This window comes from Artemia sp. Qi Xiang Cuo, chromosome 3 (assembly GCF_049724085.1).
Source record: "Artemia sp. Qi Xiang Cuo chromosome 3, ASM4972408v1, whole genome shotgun sequence".
NCBI lineage: Eukaryota > Metazoa > Arthropoda > Branchiopoda > Anostraca > Artemiidae > Artemia > Artemia sp. Qi Xiang Cuo.
In genome coordinates this window covers 177,772-196,964 of record NC_142796.1, presented here as the reverse complement: position 1 = coordinate 196,964, position 19,193 = coordinate 177,772, and the positions used below count along the sequence as shown (strand labels likewise).

General features: G+C 35.4%; 1 protein-coding gene across 4 annotated transcripts in view; it reads right to left on the bottom strand.

Annotated features, from left to right (window-relative positions):
* Nucleotides 1-358: 358 nt before the first annotated feature.
* LOC148953623 (uncharacterized) overlaps nt 359-19,193 on the bottom strand; it is a 125,937-nt gene continuing 107,102 nt past the window's right edge. For 2 of the 4 annotated variants that reach the window (XM_089087279.1, XM_089087278.1), the window contains exon 2: nt 359-6,088. In XM_089087279.1, the coding sequence (XP_088943405.1) occupies nt 4,327-5,685 (1,359 nt within the window). In that variant the 5' untranslated portion in view covers nt 5,686-6,088 and the 3' untranslated portion in view covers nt 359-4,326. The remainder of the gene's footprint in view (nt 6,089-19,193) is intronic. The other 2 variants (XM_089087280.1, XM_089087281.1) reach the window with 1 other exon arrangement.

Sequence of the window (19,193 nt, the reverse complement as noted above, 5' to 3'; positions counted from 1 at the left end):
TTAAATTTCAAATCAGTCTGATTTATTTCAAACAGAAAATGTAAACTACATTACTAACACACATATTCTCTAGGACAGTTACAAAAGCACTTTCAGCAAGTTGGTTATACACACAAAAATTTCTTAAACAGATGATTACCCATGAAAGAAAATGAGAGTCAGCAAAAAAAACATACAATATATATATATATATATATATATATATATATATATATATATATATATATATATATATATATATATATATATATATATATATATATATATATATATATATATATATATATATATATATATATATATATATATATATATATATATATATATATATAAATAAATTTAGATAAGTACTTTTCAATTGGTCTCAAGGGTTGAGTCTCCTGGAGCGGAGGGACCAAACTCTAAAACTTAAAACCTAAAAGAGCATAGTCAAGTTGTAACTCAAACTTAAAAGGAATAGATCCCTTAAAAACCAGTATAGAATGAGAAACCATTTAAAAGCACTAAAAACCAATTGAAAAGCACTGTGGGTACCCACAGGGGAGAAGGATCAGGACAGTACCTGCACTATCAAAATCATGCACTGATTTCCGATTCGTGTTATTGAAACAGACCTCGTAAAACTGCTAAAAATTTCTACCATGAAGCCGTACAACTGTATCAACTAAAAAACAAACAGTAATTATTTACAAGTCTCTAAAAAAATCAATGAGAAGTAGCGAGTGAGTTTACAACCGAAAATCCTAAAATAATGTCAAATAAAGAGTTAAACTAAAACGAACAGAAATTACTATTAAGGAACAACCGAAATCTAACACACTGAAACTGATACAAATAATTGAGTGAAATGATACAACAATCGGAAATTATTATTAGTGAATAAATAAAAACTAAAAGATTACAATGAAGTTCAAACGTAAAACGAAGACATCTTTAAGATAAGAGTAAGCCTGAGTCCCATCAAATTTCCATTGAGATTATCTTAAAAGATCTTTTAATACTTGTGAGAAAAAACAAAAGGGCGTTACTAAACAATTTTTCGTCTGTCATTTTCTTCCAAAAATCCAGGAAGAAAGGAAGGAGATTGCTTCCTTACTTCACCGTGGGAAATTCCGCAGGTGTAGCTAGGAAGTATTCCTAAGAGGGTATCCATCAACCATGGGGACCGACTAATTTACCGTCTACTCTGACCATTTAGCTTCACTCTCAACTTTAAGGATCTTTACCTTTAACTTCTTTCTATACATATAATATGTGTAGATGTAGTTTTGTTACAGCAAATTTAGCACCCAATAAAGAAATTAATTCTCAATCTTGACTAAACGTCAAGAGTTTCCTAAAATTGATTTTATCCCTCTCGAAAGTTTAAGCCCATGAATTTGTCAAATAAATTTTTTTTATTAAGATTTAGAGCCGTCCTAGCCAAGTTGTTAGCACGCAAGAATTGAAATCCTTTGCCCATGAGGATAGGGGTACCAGTTATGGTAACTTGCTTTGGAACGGGGATCAGTGGCGTCAGTCTGTAACCTCACCGAGAGCTAACCCAGCTCTAAATGGCTACTTGGAAGAATCTGAGAAAGGAAAACAGGAAAGCTATGTGAAAGCACTGGATGAGTGAACCCCAGCCCTATCATTACACTTCCTGGATGAAGGGCAATGAAACGGAGATCAGCACCGAAAGCAAGGACTGTAAAGTTAAATGCTGCATTCTTTACTTCAGGTCCTTGATCCACAACTGTCAGCCTCTTCCCAATAAACAATACATTAGCGCTTTTTTCAGAAAAACTTTTGAATCACTGTTGAGTACCCGAAAATTTCAAAATTTGTGTTTCAAACTTTGATTTTGACTATGTGCATTTTGAGTAAGTCCACTCCCTGATTTTTTCGAAATGATTCGATGAATTTTCTCTAACCCAGCTCTAAATGGGTACTTGGAAGAATCTGAGAAAGGAAAACAGGAAAGCTATGTGAAAGCACTGGATGAGTGAACCCCAGCCCTAACATTACACTTCCTGGATGAAGGGCAATGAAACGGAGATCAGCACCGAAAGCAAGGACTGTAAAGTTAAATGCTGTATTCTTTACTTCAGGTCCTTGATCCACAACTGTCAGCCTCTTCCCAATAAACAATACATTAGCGCTTTTTTCAGAAAAACTTTTGAATTACTGTTGAGTACCCAAAAATTTCAAAATTTGTGTTTCAAACTTTGATTTTGACTATGTGCATTTTGAGTAAGTCCACTCCCTGATTTTTTCGAAATGATTCGATGAATTTTCTCTAACCCAGCTCTAAATGGGTACTTGGAAGAATCTGAGAAAGGAAAACAGGAAAGCTATGTGAAAGCACTGGATGAGTGAACCCCAGCCCTATCATTACACTTCCTGGATGAAGGGCAATGAAACGGAGATCAGCACCGAAAGCAAGGACTGTAAAGTTAAATGCTGCATTCTTTACTTCAGGTCCTTGATCCACAACTGTCAGCCTCTTCCCAATAAACAATACATTAGCGCTTTTTTCAGAAAAACTTTTGAATCACTGTTGAGTACCCGAAAATTTCAAAATTTGTGTTTCAAACTTTGATTTTGACTATGTGCATTTTGAGTAAGTCCACTCCCTGATTTTTTCGAAATGATTCGATGAATTTTCTCTAACCCAGCTCTAAATGGGTACTTGGAAGAATCTGAGAAAGGAAAACAGGAAAGCTATGTGAAAGCACTGGATGAGTGAACCCCAGCCCTATCATTACACTTCCTGGATGAAGGGCAATGAAACGGAGATCAGCACCGAAAGCAAGGACTGTAAAGTTAAATGCTGCATTCTTTACTTCAGGTCCTTGATCCACAACTGTCAGCCTCTTCCCAATAAACAATACATTAGCGCTTTTTTCAGAAAAACTTTTGAATCACTGTTGAGTACCCGAAAATTTCAAAATTTGTGTTTCAAACTTTGATTTTGACTATGTGCATTTTGAGTAAGTCCACTCCCTGATTTTTTCGAAATGATTCGATGAATTTTCTCTAACCCAGCTCTAAATGGCTACTTGGAAGAATCTGAGAAAGGAAAACAGGAAAGCTATGTGAAAGCACTGGATGAGTGAACCCCAGCCCTATCATTACACTTCCTGGATGAAGGGCAATGAAACGGAGATCAGCACCGAAAGCAAGGACTGTAAAGTTAAATGCTGCATTCTTTACTTCAGGTCCTTGATCCACAACTGTCAGCCTCTTCCCAATAAACAATACATTAGCGCTTTTTTCAGAAAAACTTTTGAATCACTGTTGAGTACCCGAAAATTTCAAAATTTGTGTTTCAAACTTTGATTTTGACTATGTGCATTTTGAGTAAGTCCACTCCCTGATTTTTTCGAAATGATTCGATGAATTTTCTCTAACCCAGCTCTAAATGGGTACTTGGAAGAATCTGAGAAAGGAAAACAGGAAAGCTATGTGAAAGCACTGGATGAGTGAACCCCAGCCCTAACATTACACTTCCTGGATGAAGGGCAATGAAACGGAGATCAGCACCGAAAGCAAGGACTGTAAAGTTAAATGCTGTATTCTTTACTTCAGGTCCTTGATCCACAACTGTCAGCCTCTTCCCAATAAACAATACATTAGCGCTTTTTTCAGAAAAACTTTTGAATCACTGTTGAGTACCCAAAAATTTCAAAATTTGTGTTTCAAACTTTGATTTTGACTATGTGCATTTTGAGTAAGTCCACTCCCTGATTTTTTCGAAATGATTCGATGAATTTTCTCTTCTTTGCTTAGAACAGGACAGAGTGATCCCTTTACTTTCCTCAAAATAGAAACTCATGATCATCTTTACCCCCCCCAAGTACTTTTCCAAAAGCCTTACCTCTTGGAAACATTGTGGCTAAAAAATGTACTCTTTTTTTTGTAAGCTCAAATTTAAAATAAAAGTGATTAATTCTCCAGTCCCCCTTTAAAGTAACCTCCCCTCTCAAACACAGAGCTTTGTTCTTTTTAATTATCATTTTTTTAACGGAACAATCAGTACTAAATTTTGGAGTTAAATCTTTTAAATAAACAAATTGTCAGAAAAGCAATATTTCATCCAAAAATAATTCCAAATACAGAAAAAACGACCACTTTTTTTTTAATTATCAGCTTACTCTACGTAAAGCTGAAATATCAGGATGAAATATTGAGTTAGTGTAAGAACAGTGAGAAAATATACCATATCAATGTGATATGTACTAATACCATACTGAGATAATATAAAACAATGATCAATATTATTTAGAAAAGGCACAAGATTTTCCACAAAAAAACAGCACTATTCCCAGCAGAGTCAAACCTCTGTTACTGTTCTTCTAGACCCAGGTTTCGAACTTGGGGCTTAGAGTTTAGATTTTTGTCTCTGACCCGTTGTTCTAGATGGGCTATAACATCCATTGTTTGCTGTATCACACATAATTTAGTTTGAGCTTTTTCCAATTTCAGGTGTGTCATACACATTCTACCAAGCTCCTTAAATGCTTCATTAATATCTCTCACTCTAATTCTCTCTCTTGCATTGTTAGCTTGTCTTCTCTCTTTTCCTTTCACAGCTTTTACATCTGGGCTCCTTTCAAGAATGTCATCTTCACATCGTTTGGATCTTTTAGAAGCTCGAGAGGACGAAGGAGAAGAAGTTGGAACAGAGCTACGAGGTTTTCTTCCTTTCTGTTCAATGAAGTCATGACTTTTTGTTTTACTAGGTTCACTGGAAGACATTATAGATTTAAAAGGAGACTGATTCAATTTTATTTCCCCAGGACTCAGACCTAAGCATGTACTATAGACCATTCCCACACCTTTATTTTGAGCTTCTATTTCAGCATGATCTCCCATTACATACACAGGATCATCTAGCCTTTCTTCAATTAGATCATATACAAACTGACCATTCTCCTGTTGTATATCAGATGTGGAAGATGAAACAGAAGGATTGAAACACGGAACACTAGGACATGGAATGGGACCATATGAGGGATCTTTGGGATATTCAACTAATTGAGAAACAATAGAGCCTGAGTAAACAGCATGAACTGAACTGGAACTAGCAGATGGCTGCACACTCTGATTTGGTGCAGGGTAAAATGTAGATGGCAGGCTATCTACGGTATCAGGATATACAGATACTCCAGGAATAGCATAGCTCATAGTGTCTAGCACAGAATTCAAGTTGATTTCAGACTGTCCAAAAGATTGAGGGTAACGATTGCTGCCGGGTGGGACATCAAATGAATTAGCATATAGTGGTATTTTGGTAGCAGTCACATTCCATGGATCAGAACTAGTCAAAATATTTTCAGACAAGCAATACTGGGTACTATAACATATCTCGTTGAGATCTTTCCGAGAATCTTGATTTACCCCATTCTGCCACTGAGAATGTCTTAACCCATCAATTACGTCAAAATTATTTATTTCTTTCTTGGTCTTCTCAGAACCTAGAGTTAAAGGTGACCTGAAGGAGGGGAAAGCACAATAGGGGGAATTATTTTGGAATGCTGAGCCTGGACTTTCTTCATATACAGAATTAGAATAAACGTTATTCAACTGTTCTGGTTGAGTAATCATTTTATCACTCCCATTTTGTTTCCTGGCTATTTTATCAAAACAACTTTGAAAGACTTCATAAAGCTTCATAGGGTCATCCTCAGAAGTAGCCATCATTTATTCACCTAAAATTTCACAGGCAATTTTAAAAAAAAAACAAAACTTCTCTTTGGCACTAAAAAAAGAACAAAAAATTCACTCCACAGCCATGGATTAGAATCCGACTATGATACTATAGATTCAGCCTTTACCGTGTCTTTACTCTGAATAATTAAGACAGAAATAATGTAGTAAAATTTATACGGTTAGTCGCTCATACGGTTAAGATTATCTTCTATTTTGGCAACATGTACACTTATCTTTTTAGCAGCAATAATTTCAATTTAACTCGGATTTACGCAAGCTTAGCAGCATTTTCATCACTACTCTTGTTAGTTAAACGTTTGCTTCATTTTATTTTATCAACCACGAGTCAGTGTTTGATGACATCACACGTAAATACCCCAAGGTCTTTGGAATCCTGAAATGTAAAATAATAATATCATAGTTTTCAAAGTCTATTTCTTGCAATAAAATATTTTTCATGGAAACATAAAATATTATTTAGCCAAGAATTATGCAACAGATCTTTAATTGACAATGACCTGCTCGACATTAAACATTCTTACCTCTACAAAAGCTTGTAAACTGCACTGTCTAATAAAACTAGACCCTAGATTTTTACCCAAACTTATGTTAGTGTTTTTTTTCTCTATTTGATCGACAAATACGATTTATTGTTATACTACTGATTTCAAGAATAGGGCAAAAATATGTTGAATCAAAATATTAAGTCCCCCCCTCCCCAAAAAAAACAACCAACAAAACAAATACGAACAGACGCATGCTTTCATGATGTGTCCAAGGAAAGGTGTATATCCTACTCTGCTTAATGGCTGAAATACTATATACACCCTAAAGGTTACTTTCGAATATCATTTATCTTTATAAAAACTGCAGATCATTTTAGAATATCAGTTATTATGAGTTACAACTTCGTCAAGAAACATTAGAACAGAACTAGATCATTCATACAACATTTTCGTAAGTAGAGGGCTATGAAGAATACTACTGAAGTCATTAAGGTCATAAGTCCTTAGCACCAAAAATTACTTCTAGACCAAAGATTTCCTTTTCCAGAGAGCACTTGAAGCATTTTCTGGGACTATTTCTGGCTCTGCCATTATGTAATTGAATCTGTATATTTTTTTGTGAAGTCAGCAAACATATTGACATACCACTCTCTAGAAAACGTCTCTCAAAACAATAGACATTTTGATGAAATCTTCCACCCCTTTCTTTGCTGTATGCTCCCAAGTTTTCGGGAAAACAGTCATTGCGGTTAACATCTTCTAGATTTGTTTTCAACTAAGCCAAAACAAGAGTATAATAAAAAAAACAGCATTTATTTTTCCAAGAAGAGCCTTTAGATTCAGCTAATGATCTAGAGTCTAGACGATTTCCTCCCCTTCATAGTGCAAAACCATCCTCAACCCTCTCTAGACACTCCTTATAATGTGACCTCTGTAACGTGATCGAAATTCAAAAACCACAAATCACTTTGTAAACTACTTTTCCATTCAATTTAAAAATACGCATGTAAAATAGAACCCGCTCAAACTATTAACCTAAAATCATGAAACCCACAAAAGTCAATTAAATAATGACCTCTCATACAAATTAAAGAGTAGTGAGAACTGGTTCTTTATCTGGTTTTCACTACAATTTTTGAAGATATATTTTCAAAAAAATATTTTTGAATTATTTTCCTGAGTATGTAAAATATCGCTAGCAGGGCTATCGCACTAAGTGTTTCTTGCCTTATTCACAATGAACTTATTGTTCTTCAGCTCGTTGGGCAGGTGGAACAATTAATTAGTCTCAATTTTTTTTCGACTCTAGCGAAAACAAGAGTGGACTTGCAGTTATGGAGTGCACCTTGATAAGTTCAATTCAATACAAATTAAAGATAGTAAAACAATGTATCTCGTTTGAATAAACTTTGTAGAATCTTTCTGGCTACAACAAATGTTTAGTTGCAATCAATAAATCAATCTTGAAGCAAAAAGACAAGCTGTCAAGCGCGTATAAGATAAATATCAGTTTGACTAAATATTGCGCGACAGGCGGTCAACAATACAATTTATTTTAGGAATCTTAATCATTAAAAACAGATGTTTGGTTGCTATAAATGATAATCTAGTTTGAAACAAAAATGAGCTGACAAGAAAAGGTAGAATTTATTAGACAAAAAATAGCTACAAAAGAACTGTGTATTAATTGGTACCGTTTTTCAATGGTCTAAAACAAAGTTTGCCGCAATAAATTACAAGTTATCTTGGAGCTAGTGGACAGGTCGTCAGGAAAGAATATAAGATGTAATGCTTTGTTTGACAGAAAAAAATCTGAGATGCCAGTCTCAGAGTAATTAATTATGTGGAGCTTAGAGTTGTCGAATTATGTGTATCTTATTCCAATAGGAATGTAGGCGACGCTTCTCAAATGACGCCTTAATGTAACCTTAGGGTAATTCCAAAGGTATAGTTGGTGAGAATTAACGTCAAACAGGCAGCCAGTTAGCAGTATTTTGAGAGTCAGTTTTCAGTCTATCAGGAGTCTATTATCAGTTTTCGTGCAGCCCATTCTCAGCCTATTATGAGACTAGGATGAGTCTTGATGCAGTAACAAGTGAATTATGATGAGCTAAGTATAACATTATACCCTTACTTTACATTATACTCAGTTTATGATTTTTTGGAAGTTTTGATGTATTTTAACCGTGCTCTATAAACTATAGGTCTCGTATCAGCGTAAGAAGTACCCTTATATTTGAAGTTCCTGAACACAGTTCTGTACTACTCATGTGAGTAAAAATAAATCTATTACTTTCTTATTTGCGTCTTTTCGTGTTAGTATTTCTCAGAAAATTAGTACATCTCACATGAGATAAGAAGTACGCACTCCTCTTATAAGATAAGAATAAATTAAATAAGTTTCAAATTTATATTATTATTTTATAACTTATCTTGGTCACATAATAAATTAAAGTTTTTGTAAATTTACCAATATGCAGGTTGATCAAGACGAACAATTGTTAACGCAAAAATTTATTGCTAAATCAGTAAAAATTATCAAATCCCCCCGCCCCCCTATACGACAGAAGTTCAGATTAACACGCGTTTAATATTCAATTAGCCCAATTTGTAGAAGTAACCAAAAACCAAAACGGAGCTAAAGACACTGGTGGGCATGCTGCTTTTGAGATTAAAAGGGCAAGCATTGACCTTCCTGAAACAAATCGAGAATACTGTAGGCACAGACGGTACTCTCCCATGAATTCAATAGAAAAATTGCTAAAGGCGTCCCAGGACATATTCTTTGAAAATAGTTCAAGAAACAAACTAAAACATGGGACTGAATGTTTTGATCAAACACAAAATGTGAGAGAATATTTACGTAACGTAAGAGTCTCAACAAAGACAAAATTTAGAAAAGAATCGGGTAGTTTATATGATAAAATTATACTACATGCCTTCAAACAAGGGCTAAACCCGAAACTGTATCGCGAGTTAATAGCTAAGAACATTGAAACGCTAGATCAGGTGGTTCAAGAGGTGAAAAGAGCGGTAGAAATTGACGTGATTGTAGTACAACATAAAAGTTAGCAATAAATAACGCAGGAGAATCAACGCTAAGACGATCAATGGAGGTTTCCCCCACATTTTTTTCAAGGAATAATTCCCCAAAACCGAATCAAAATAGACCACCAACCCCCATAAGACAAAGAACCGTACATTTCATACCTACCAACACGACATATTACGTAAACAATTCACCACGAATTAAATGCTATACGTGTGACCGCCCCGGCCATATTGCCAGGGAGTGCCGTTCTCGAAAACAGTTATAGCCCAAAAACCCAAATTATAATAACCGTTTGTTTGGGAGAAAAAACATAAATGGCAATGGGACAAGAAGTTATAGAGGATTACCCCACAACCCCTACCATCCCTCAGATACACCAAGCCCTCCCCAAAACAGACAAAATAATTACGGCAAAGCACATATCAGTATAGTACGAGGACAGTATAACCTACTAGATTTAGTAGGAATACAAGGAATAAAAGCGAAAATTTTTCCCCTTCGGGAAATTTTCCGTCGGTGCGAAATGAACAAATGCCAAGAGCCATCGGGACAAGAAATCCCAAACCTCTTACCAATAATTAGCAATCTAGACAGTCAAAAGTCAATCAGTTAGCTAGGGAAGAGTCCACTGAATCTCTATTGCAAACACCGACATACCAAATTAATCCACAGGGAAACGAGCCAGGCCCCCAAGACAAATAACTGGAACCCTGGGAGCAAAAAATTTTTATAGGTCCCAAATATTAATAGTACCTTCTCTAAGTGTGATAATAATTCGTTACCTATCTTCGATAATTTTGATGTCGCAAATGTCTATTTGGAAGCACTGGTGGATTCCGGAGCCACGGTGAAAATAATAAGCTCTAATGTGTTCAACAAATTATCAGCAGGCATTAAGCGAATAAAGTGATTCATTATCCCCAATTTAACTAGTGTTACGGGACATAAATTGGAAACAAAAGGCGTCATTCACCTGAGTGTTGCAAAACATAGCAGAGTTTTCCTGACAAATTTCATAATATGTACCCGTACGAGGCATTAATCGGTGCTACTTTTAAAAAATCTAATATAGTGCTATTAGATGTAGCCAATGACAGACTCATATATCCAGCCGATCCTTCCCCCGACGGGTGGAGAAAGGGGACGCAACAGTGAATAGAATAAAATCTTTTGCACCCCAGTTTCCGTCTTGTAGGAGAGCAAATTCAAGTGACAAATGGATTGAGTCTATAAAGGCAAAAATAGGAGAAATGTAGAAATATAGGCAAAAAGAAATTAAGAAAATATCCGAGTTATGGAAGGAGGTAATAAACCTCAACGCGGTTCATTCGCGACCAACATTACTAGCAGAAGACTTGACGCAACAAAGTACCAATCTTAACTTAATAGTAAATAAGTTGGAAGAAAAATATTATGGGTTTACTGCACGCAAAACAAAGATTCCCCCCAAAACAATGCAGAGATTTCAGATTTGACAAATGATTGAACCAATAAATGACAAATTGGAAATTGGGTTTGGTCTCCGTCAGAAGACATCCCTGACGACCTGTTATGTGAAGAACAGATCATATCCTATGCAAAAGGGGAAAGTATTATATGTTTAACAAATACCCATGGAAATGATACAATTACGATAAAAAAGGGAGCATGTCTTGTTGAAATACAAGTTATTTTAGAGCGCGATGTAGATAAATGGATGAATTCTAAAAGGAACTTAGTTAATAATATTAATATTCCAAGTGAGAGGTACCCCAAAACCAGATCCTAATTTTTTGCGAAAATTTAATCTAGACCCCATCCACGACGCAGAATTAAAAAAAAAATAATTGTGAATTATTGTGGAATTTTAAAGTTGTATTTTCCACTTCTGAAGAAGATATTGGATTAATACCGTTCTATGAACACTCTATCCAAACTAAAGGGTTGCCTATGGCAAAACAGCCCTACCGTATTCCCCACCAGCACAAAAATTGGTTAAGGAACAAAATCCATGAATTAGAAAGGAATAATATTATACGCCCAGGTATAAGTCCGTATTCGGCCCCTCTGATCTTAGTCTCAAAAAATAACAATGATCTTAGACTCGTATTTGATTATAGAGCCCCAAATAGGCAGGTAGTTAGTGATAAATTTCCCCTGCCACGAATCGATGAAGGCCTTGATTCCGTCTCGAATAAAACTAAAATTTTTACCTACCTGGATCTTATGCAAGGATATCACCAAGTAAAGATAGCAGATAATGACATTTATAAAACTGCATTTTCTACAACTGAATGTGGCTCTTACAAATATTTCTGAGTACCGTTTGGGCTTAAAACAAGTTCAAGCGCTTTATGAAGACTACTTTGCACTTATTACGAGGCTTAAACAATATAATTCATTTGTAGATGATGTAATATGCGTAGGAAAAAACGCGGAAGATCATTTAGTAACATTAGCTAAAGTTTTTGAGAAATTCAGTGAAGGCAATTTGAAATGCAGGCCCGAAAAAGTGAATTTATTTCAACCAAAAATTAAATGTTTGGGTGTTGTAGTGCCCAAGGTCAAATATGCCCACATCCCGAAAAGATACGATGTGTTGAAAATCTTAAGCCCCCACGAACTATAAAACAATTCTGAGGAATCCTTGGATTGACTGGTTACTTCAGAAAATTCATACGTAATTACGCCCAAATTGCGAAACCCCTACCGAAATTAACCAAAGGGAACCCCCAAAATATTACCTGGTCCCAGGAAGCCCAAACTTCCTTAGATTGTCTCAAGGAGGCACTTACCTCTGAACCAATATTATCATTGCTCAATTTCAAAAACAGTCAATTTGTAGTCACGACAGACGCCTCTGCCAAAGGTATTGGGGCAATTCCTTCCCAAATAGTAGAGGATCAAGAGAGTTATATGCTACTCAAGTAGAACCTTATCCCAAGGTGAGAGCAACTGTTCTGCCACAAAACTAGAATTACTATACATTATCCATCACTTGGACAAATTTAGATATTATTTAGTTGGTCGGAAATTTAAAATTGGCTCAGACCACAAAAGCTTTCAATGCTTGCAGTCATTCAAAGAACCAACAGATATCATAGCTAGATGGATAATAAAAATCCAAGACCTACATTATGAGTTTGAATATTTTAAGGGCAAACCAAATGCCCCCTGCGATTTCTTGAATAGGTTCCCGAATATATTCCTTCAGATAATGAAGTTGAAGAAATGAATGCAATTAACCCTAAAAGTAAACACAAATACAAGAAGACTAAACCTAAGATTAGAATAGAGGAAAACGAGAATAACCACTGTCCCTTATCATTAGCAAATATAAAAAGGAACCAAAATAGAGATGAAATGTGTCGAGCCCTCATAAAGTATTTTCTGAATGACTATGGATTATTGAATAAATGCAAATCGCTCAGAAGAGAAATAGATAATTTTTATTGCAATTTAGACAAAGAGATCCTTTGCAGGATCGTAACAAACGAAACTAATAGAAATAAAACTTTAATAATTCCCGTGTTGCCCCGAAATTCAGTAATACCCACTTTCGAATTCTTTCATTGAGATACAGGCGGACACTTAGAAATAGCGAAAACCTTTCACAAATTAAAACAATATTTTTTCGTTCCGTCAGCCTTAACTAAACTTAAAAACTTCATAAATGGTGCAAATCATGCAACCTGAGAAAGTACCCAAACTTATCCCCCCCCCCCAATGGGAAGAATCCCAGTAGCAAAATTTCAATTTGGTATCATTCCATTTGATTTATATGGAAGTAGCGGAGACTTACCTGTTTCCAACAGAGGTCACGCGTGTGTGCTCTCAACAATTGATCATTTTTCAGGATTTACATTCGCAAAAGCATTAAAAAATCAAAGCGCGAACGCCACAAGCAAAGCGTTGGCGAAATTATTTTTAAATTTTGGGATACCAAATACGGTATTAAGTGAAAACTGAAGCAATTTTGTTTCCAAAGTAACTAAGGATTTGATGAGCTTTCTTAACGTAAAGAAATTATTGTCATTTCTCTATCACACACAAGCCAACGGTAAAATAGAAAATCGCCACAAAATATTTTCAAATGTCTTGAGTATTTATACAAAAGATAATAGGAATGACTGGGACCAATTCTTACCATATTAAACTAACGTGATCAACAGTGCATGTTCAGAAATAACCACAGTTTATAGAATTAGGCAGTAAGTTTACCGCAGATGATTTCTGGCTCTTCATTCTCGGTGCGAACAAAAAACTCCTGCCACTTAGCGGTTTTGTAGGTTTGCGTCAATCAATGAGAAATGGTTAGAGATTACAGTATTTGTAATTCCAAAAGCAGAAAAAAACATGGTTAGCCGGCAAAGGGGTTTGCAAACAATCCCATGTCACAGGCATGACTTAATTTATACACAAATTAGAACTTTATCTATTATTCAAATTTAGTGGACTCAACTGATTAGCCTATTTAGGATTCTATAAGAAAGGGGACGGGGGGTTGATGAAAGTTATAAAAATGCGGAATTTTTTTTCTTCTTATACCGGATGAAATAAGTGTAATGGTTTCAGGGGTGGATCCAGGATAGTTTAGGGGGGGTCGCAAATTAGGTTGATGTAATAAACTTATGCTAGTAGGAAGTTTAATCAATGTAAACTTGCTTTAATATGGTAAATTAATCTATTTTAGACTACTCTGAGGGGGCACCCCTCACCCCCCCTTCTGGATCCGCCACTGGATGATTTATCATTTTTTTTCACGTTGTGATATTTATTTTCTCAGATTCTAGTTCCGGTGAAACTTGATAAGGCTAACTACCTATTTTGGCGGAGAGCAGAGATAAGACTATTTTCGTTTTCAATCAACGTCTTCGAATGGAATAGGCAGACCTTTCCTGAACTTTAAGAAATTAACACCTCTGTTTGAAAATATTTGCACATTGTGAACTTAGATAGCGATAAGGGTTCCTGACTGAGATCAATTTTAGGACTTGGATTCTAATTATTGGTTGCTGTGGTAAAAGTTGCCACAATAGCTCTATCCAAGAAAATATTAAACGTCTATTAAGATGTGTTATTCGTAAAATTCTTCGGGAGTTTCAAGAACATTTATAAAGTTTTTAAAACTGAAATATCAATGCGGAGCGCCAATTGTCATAATCAAATGTCATCGCTACATTGCATTTTTCAAATAAAACTTATTTTTGACTTGATTATCGTTGTAAATTCATTCTTTGTCTTTCTTTTCATTCTTTAACCAATTTTATATTTACCTTGTGCTTTATTTCAACCCAATATACATACATTTATATACGTTTTTATGCAGTGTTACAGCCATACCAATTATTCTCCTTTCCTTTTTTATTTTATGATAATAATTTCTGGTTGTTTTGAGTTTCAGTTATTGTAGGCTTCTATTTCTCCTGATCTTAAGTTTAATATTGCCTTTTCTTTTCTTTAAAAAACAAACTTTCTTTTTCTGTAAGAGTTTTCGTAGTATATATATATATTATATATATATATATATATATATATATATATATATATATATATATATATATATATATATATATATATATATATATATATATATATATATATATATGATATACATATATCTATATCGGCGCGTACAAACAGCTCCTCTCATTTGATCTGCCATCTGCGGTCCAATTCCCCTGGAACACGTATTTTGGCAGAAACTTTCTCAAAATGCCTTTCAAATCAACTCGAAACCTACTTGTAATTCCTTAAAACATCTAATAATAGCATTGCACTACTAATTACCGATTTTCATGTATGTATTGGAATAAATTAATTTAAAATTAGTTTCTTCAAAATTAGTGTGCCAACTTTGAAGCCAAGTTTCGCGTTCAAGAGAGATCTGACCTGTCTACCCATGGAAAGATGTAATTTCGCTTATGTTTATACGTTCTCTAGAGCACTGACACCTCGGTTTATGTTTTTATAATGGGTGAGATAGGGAAAGATCATACTGCTATTATATATACTGTGGAAATAACCAAGGAAAGTCCTTTTTATTTATTATTCGGCCGTAACTTTAAAATACCGTATTAAGAGATTATTGAATCAAGAAAGTATTACAATAACAGAGAAGATTACAAACACGAGTTTATAAATAGAATTAGAAAGACTTGAAAGATAGTTAGGCAAGAACTAGAAAAATATAAAATGAGTCAAGAAGAGAAAAACTTGCCAAAGGTTAAGGGAGATATAAATTTCAAAGTAGGAGATTGCGTGTACCTAAAAAACGAAGTAAAAGCCGAGGGCAAGAAACTATCCAACAAATATACCGGTCCGTACAGAATAATAAACAAATACTATAATGGCTTTACTTTTAAGATGACGAGCCCCGACACTGGGACAAATTATAAAGCTCACAATAGCCGAATGAAAAGAGCCAAGCTTCCAGAAAGATGGGTGTCGCAACCTACGAATACTGATTCATCAGACGCGGAAAATTAACCCCCTAAGTCGAGATTGGCAGAATTGAAACCTTTTAATGTCAAACAGGGCCAGTTTGAAAAGCTTGAAAATGAAGAAAGAAAGATCAAAGATTGATAAGATAATAACAGTCACTCTTGAATCCCTTTGGAAGGTAAACACATCTAAAGAAAATATAAGCGAGGAAACAAATGAGATTCTTGTAGCTATGCAGATAAATAAGCTAATCGAGGGTTAATTCAAGGAAGTCAAACGACAGGCCAGGAAAATCTAGAATAAAATGGAATCATTAAGTGACGCTGCGCTTACCAGCGGATATAATTACTTCGATAAACTCCTTAGACTCCAAGGCTTAAATTGGAGAATGAAAGAAATGGAAGATCATCGGACCAAAGCAGTTGTAACGGCAGCAGCGTCAGTACAAGAGGCACTGGTCCCTGAACAAATCAGACTTCAAAACTTATAGCAAGAATTTGACCACCTCGAGGGGCAGAAAGAAATAATTAAACTCAGGCAGGAAAACTTAGAAAGACAACCGGAAGAAAACAAAACAGAAATAAACAAAGCGTTACAAAACAGAGAGAGTTTTGTTCAAGCTAAGAAAAAGCAAGAGAAACCCTATACACCGTTGAAGTCAATTTTCCATGCAACTCGCAATTGGGAAGTATTCTCGGGAACAATCATACCAAGGGACTGCCGGAGAGAGTACAACATCCAGTATCAGAATTACAGACCACATATTTTACAATTCCCAATCAAGTACAGTATCCACACCCAGAATTACAAACTGCATCTACCAAACAATGCCTTTCCACTTTGCACAGCGCTACTTCCAAAACCATATGCCCCACTGCTCAAATAGAAAATAAGGCTGGTCAATGCTCCTTAGAACCTACTCGTATAGTTTTCAAGGGCAAACGTCAAAATGACAAAGAAAACGTACCCCAGCCACCGCATGAAATCCCCAAGAAGCAAAGGCAACAGCCCAATTCAGAAAACTAACAAAATATCAACTACCGCCACTGTACAACAAAAAAGGTAAAATTTATTACATAATTTTTAACCTAATTAAAGAAACACGAGAATATAACAAACAGGCGCTAATGTAGTGATAGCAGGTACCAAAGAAAAAAAAGGGAGTATAAAGCAGCCCTAGTCGGGAAGTTTAACCGAGCATTCCATTTCCAAGCATATTAAAATCTAAGGATGACATAAAAACAACCTTATAAAGCCCTACCTTCCAATCATTATAAGTCAAAACCAAGTAAATGCTACAACAAAAAGCCCTCGAGACTATAATGCAGTCCAATAAATAGGAAAGCTAAATGACAAAAGGAAATGCCATTATATAACTAATACAATTAGAAGAATATGCAGCACAATGAGTGACACATGCTCTTATTCACAAAGGGTTTAACTCGTAGGAAAAATCAAAAACCCACGGCTTCAGATAAATCGAACGTTTCTACCCGTAAACTTAACCCGCATAAAAAATCAAAACGTAAAATAAATTTTAACCAATTAAGATAGCCCATAATGCGGAAACTGACAAGCTAAGAGAATTCTAAACAACTAAATATAAACAAAGAAATTTCTCATTCTAAAGTGCGTGCTAGAAGCCCAATAATAGGCACACCAATTTAAACGTATTGCAAGCCCTATACCGACAGAGGTGACAAATTGCAACAATAGGTAAACAATTTCACAAGAGATAGGAGGGAGAATTGCCCCTTGTTAATGAAAATTTTTAAAACTAGAGTTCACGCAAGTCTACCCTGTCTTGCCTGACGACTAGAGAATTAAAACTACAGCTTAGTCGACAGTTTTTGAACATTCTCGAAGGGACAGTAACAACTTGAGAGCAAAAATTGGCAATGTTTCCGACTTTTGGTTACTTTCTCTGCAAAGCATATTTTGTTTCAAAGGGATAGAAATTGCACATTGAATCGGGTAACAACGCTTTGACGGCTGAACCACAAGGCACTGTTTTTAATTGGCTAAGCGGAAAAAGGCATGACTTCTCCGCACAGAGTAGCAGCCAACAGGCAGTAATAGCGGTCTAAAAACATATTGATTGACTTAGCAGAAGAGAAGATTAAACAAAAGAATTTTGGTAAAACAAACTTTAAATATCATTAGTAAATCGAGATAATTAATAACGAGGAAAAACTGCTCTTAAAAAGATAGGAACAACGAGAAAATGTTTGACATTATCCTAGTAATTCCTCCGTGTTTGAAATGATTTTTACGGCATAATTCAAAATTAGTTTACGCACCTTTTAAGTCAAGAGTGACAGTGGCAACGTTGCATTGATCCTGTGAACACGTGCTTTTGAATTCTTTTGAGATTTTTGGTGATTTTAATGGTTAAGAAGACTGTAAACTGAAGGAAAGTAAGTTGAATAGTGGTATTAAAGTTGGAAGTGACAATATGAGTAACCAAAGCCCCCATCAGGGGAGTCCACTAAATCCTGGAGCTTATCCAAATCCACCCTATATGATCATACAACCGAATATCATTGCTGGTGGGCAGTATAGAAGCACTGTGCAGTATATTACAGCTCCAATGCCATACAGCCAGTTTCAGGCTGCCTATTTTCCTCAGGAGAGACAGTTCCAGCCTCAGCACCAAGTTTTTTATATCCCAATTAGTGACTCTAATGGACGACTCCGTGCGCTTAGTACGAGTGGATATAACTTACCTGTTAAAAATAGGTTCCAGGTGCTTGATAACAATAAAGAATTTCCACCATTATCAGAGAATTCTGATGAGGATATGTCAAGTGTAAATCAAATGTTGGCAGATGGATTAACCAAAGGCAGAGTGAATGAAAAGACTAGATTCCCAAGTCTGGGTTTTAATCCATCCTTGGGAAGAAAACTTGTGAGGTCCCCAGTAGAGAATTTGCAAAGTATAGTAAAAAGGCAAGAATTAGAAACAGAAGTTTCTGGTCAAATTGAGATTCCGTTGAATGAATTGCTTCAAGTAAGAGTGGAATTTGAAGTGACAGATAAAAATGAGAAACTAGCAGATGATTTTTCAATATCGAAATGTTTAAAGGAGAATGTTTTTCCCATCAAGTTCGAATTTGAATCAAATAGAGAAAGGAATCTGTTAATAGTTCATGCCAACGACAATGAAGAAGCTGAAAAAGTAATGAAAATACAATCAATTGGAGGTGTATCAGTGAGGGGAAAAAAGAAGGAATGTAATAAAAGAGGAATCATCAAGGGAGTGCCCTTGTATCTAAGCAAGGAACAACTTAAAGAATGCATAAAGTCATCTGTTGAGATTATAGAAGTAATTCGTCAAAAGAGATATAACAGGGATTTAAAGAAACTTGAGGATAGTTCTGGGGTCATGGTTGTGTTTACAGGCAAATTTATACCACCCAGTGTATGGTGCTGTGGAAGGAAAAGGAAGTTTTTGTCTACAATCGTAGAATTCTCCAGTGTTTTAAATGCCAGCGTTATGGCCATGTACAGAAAAATTG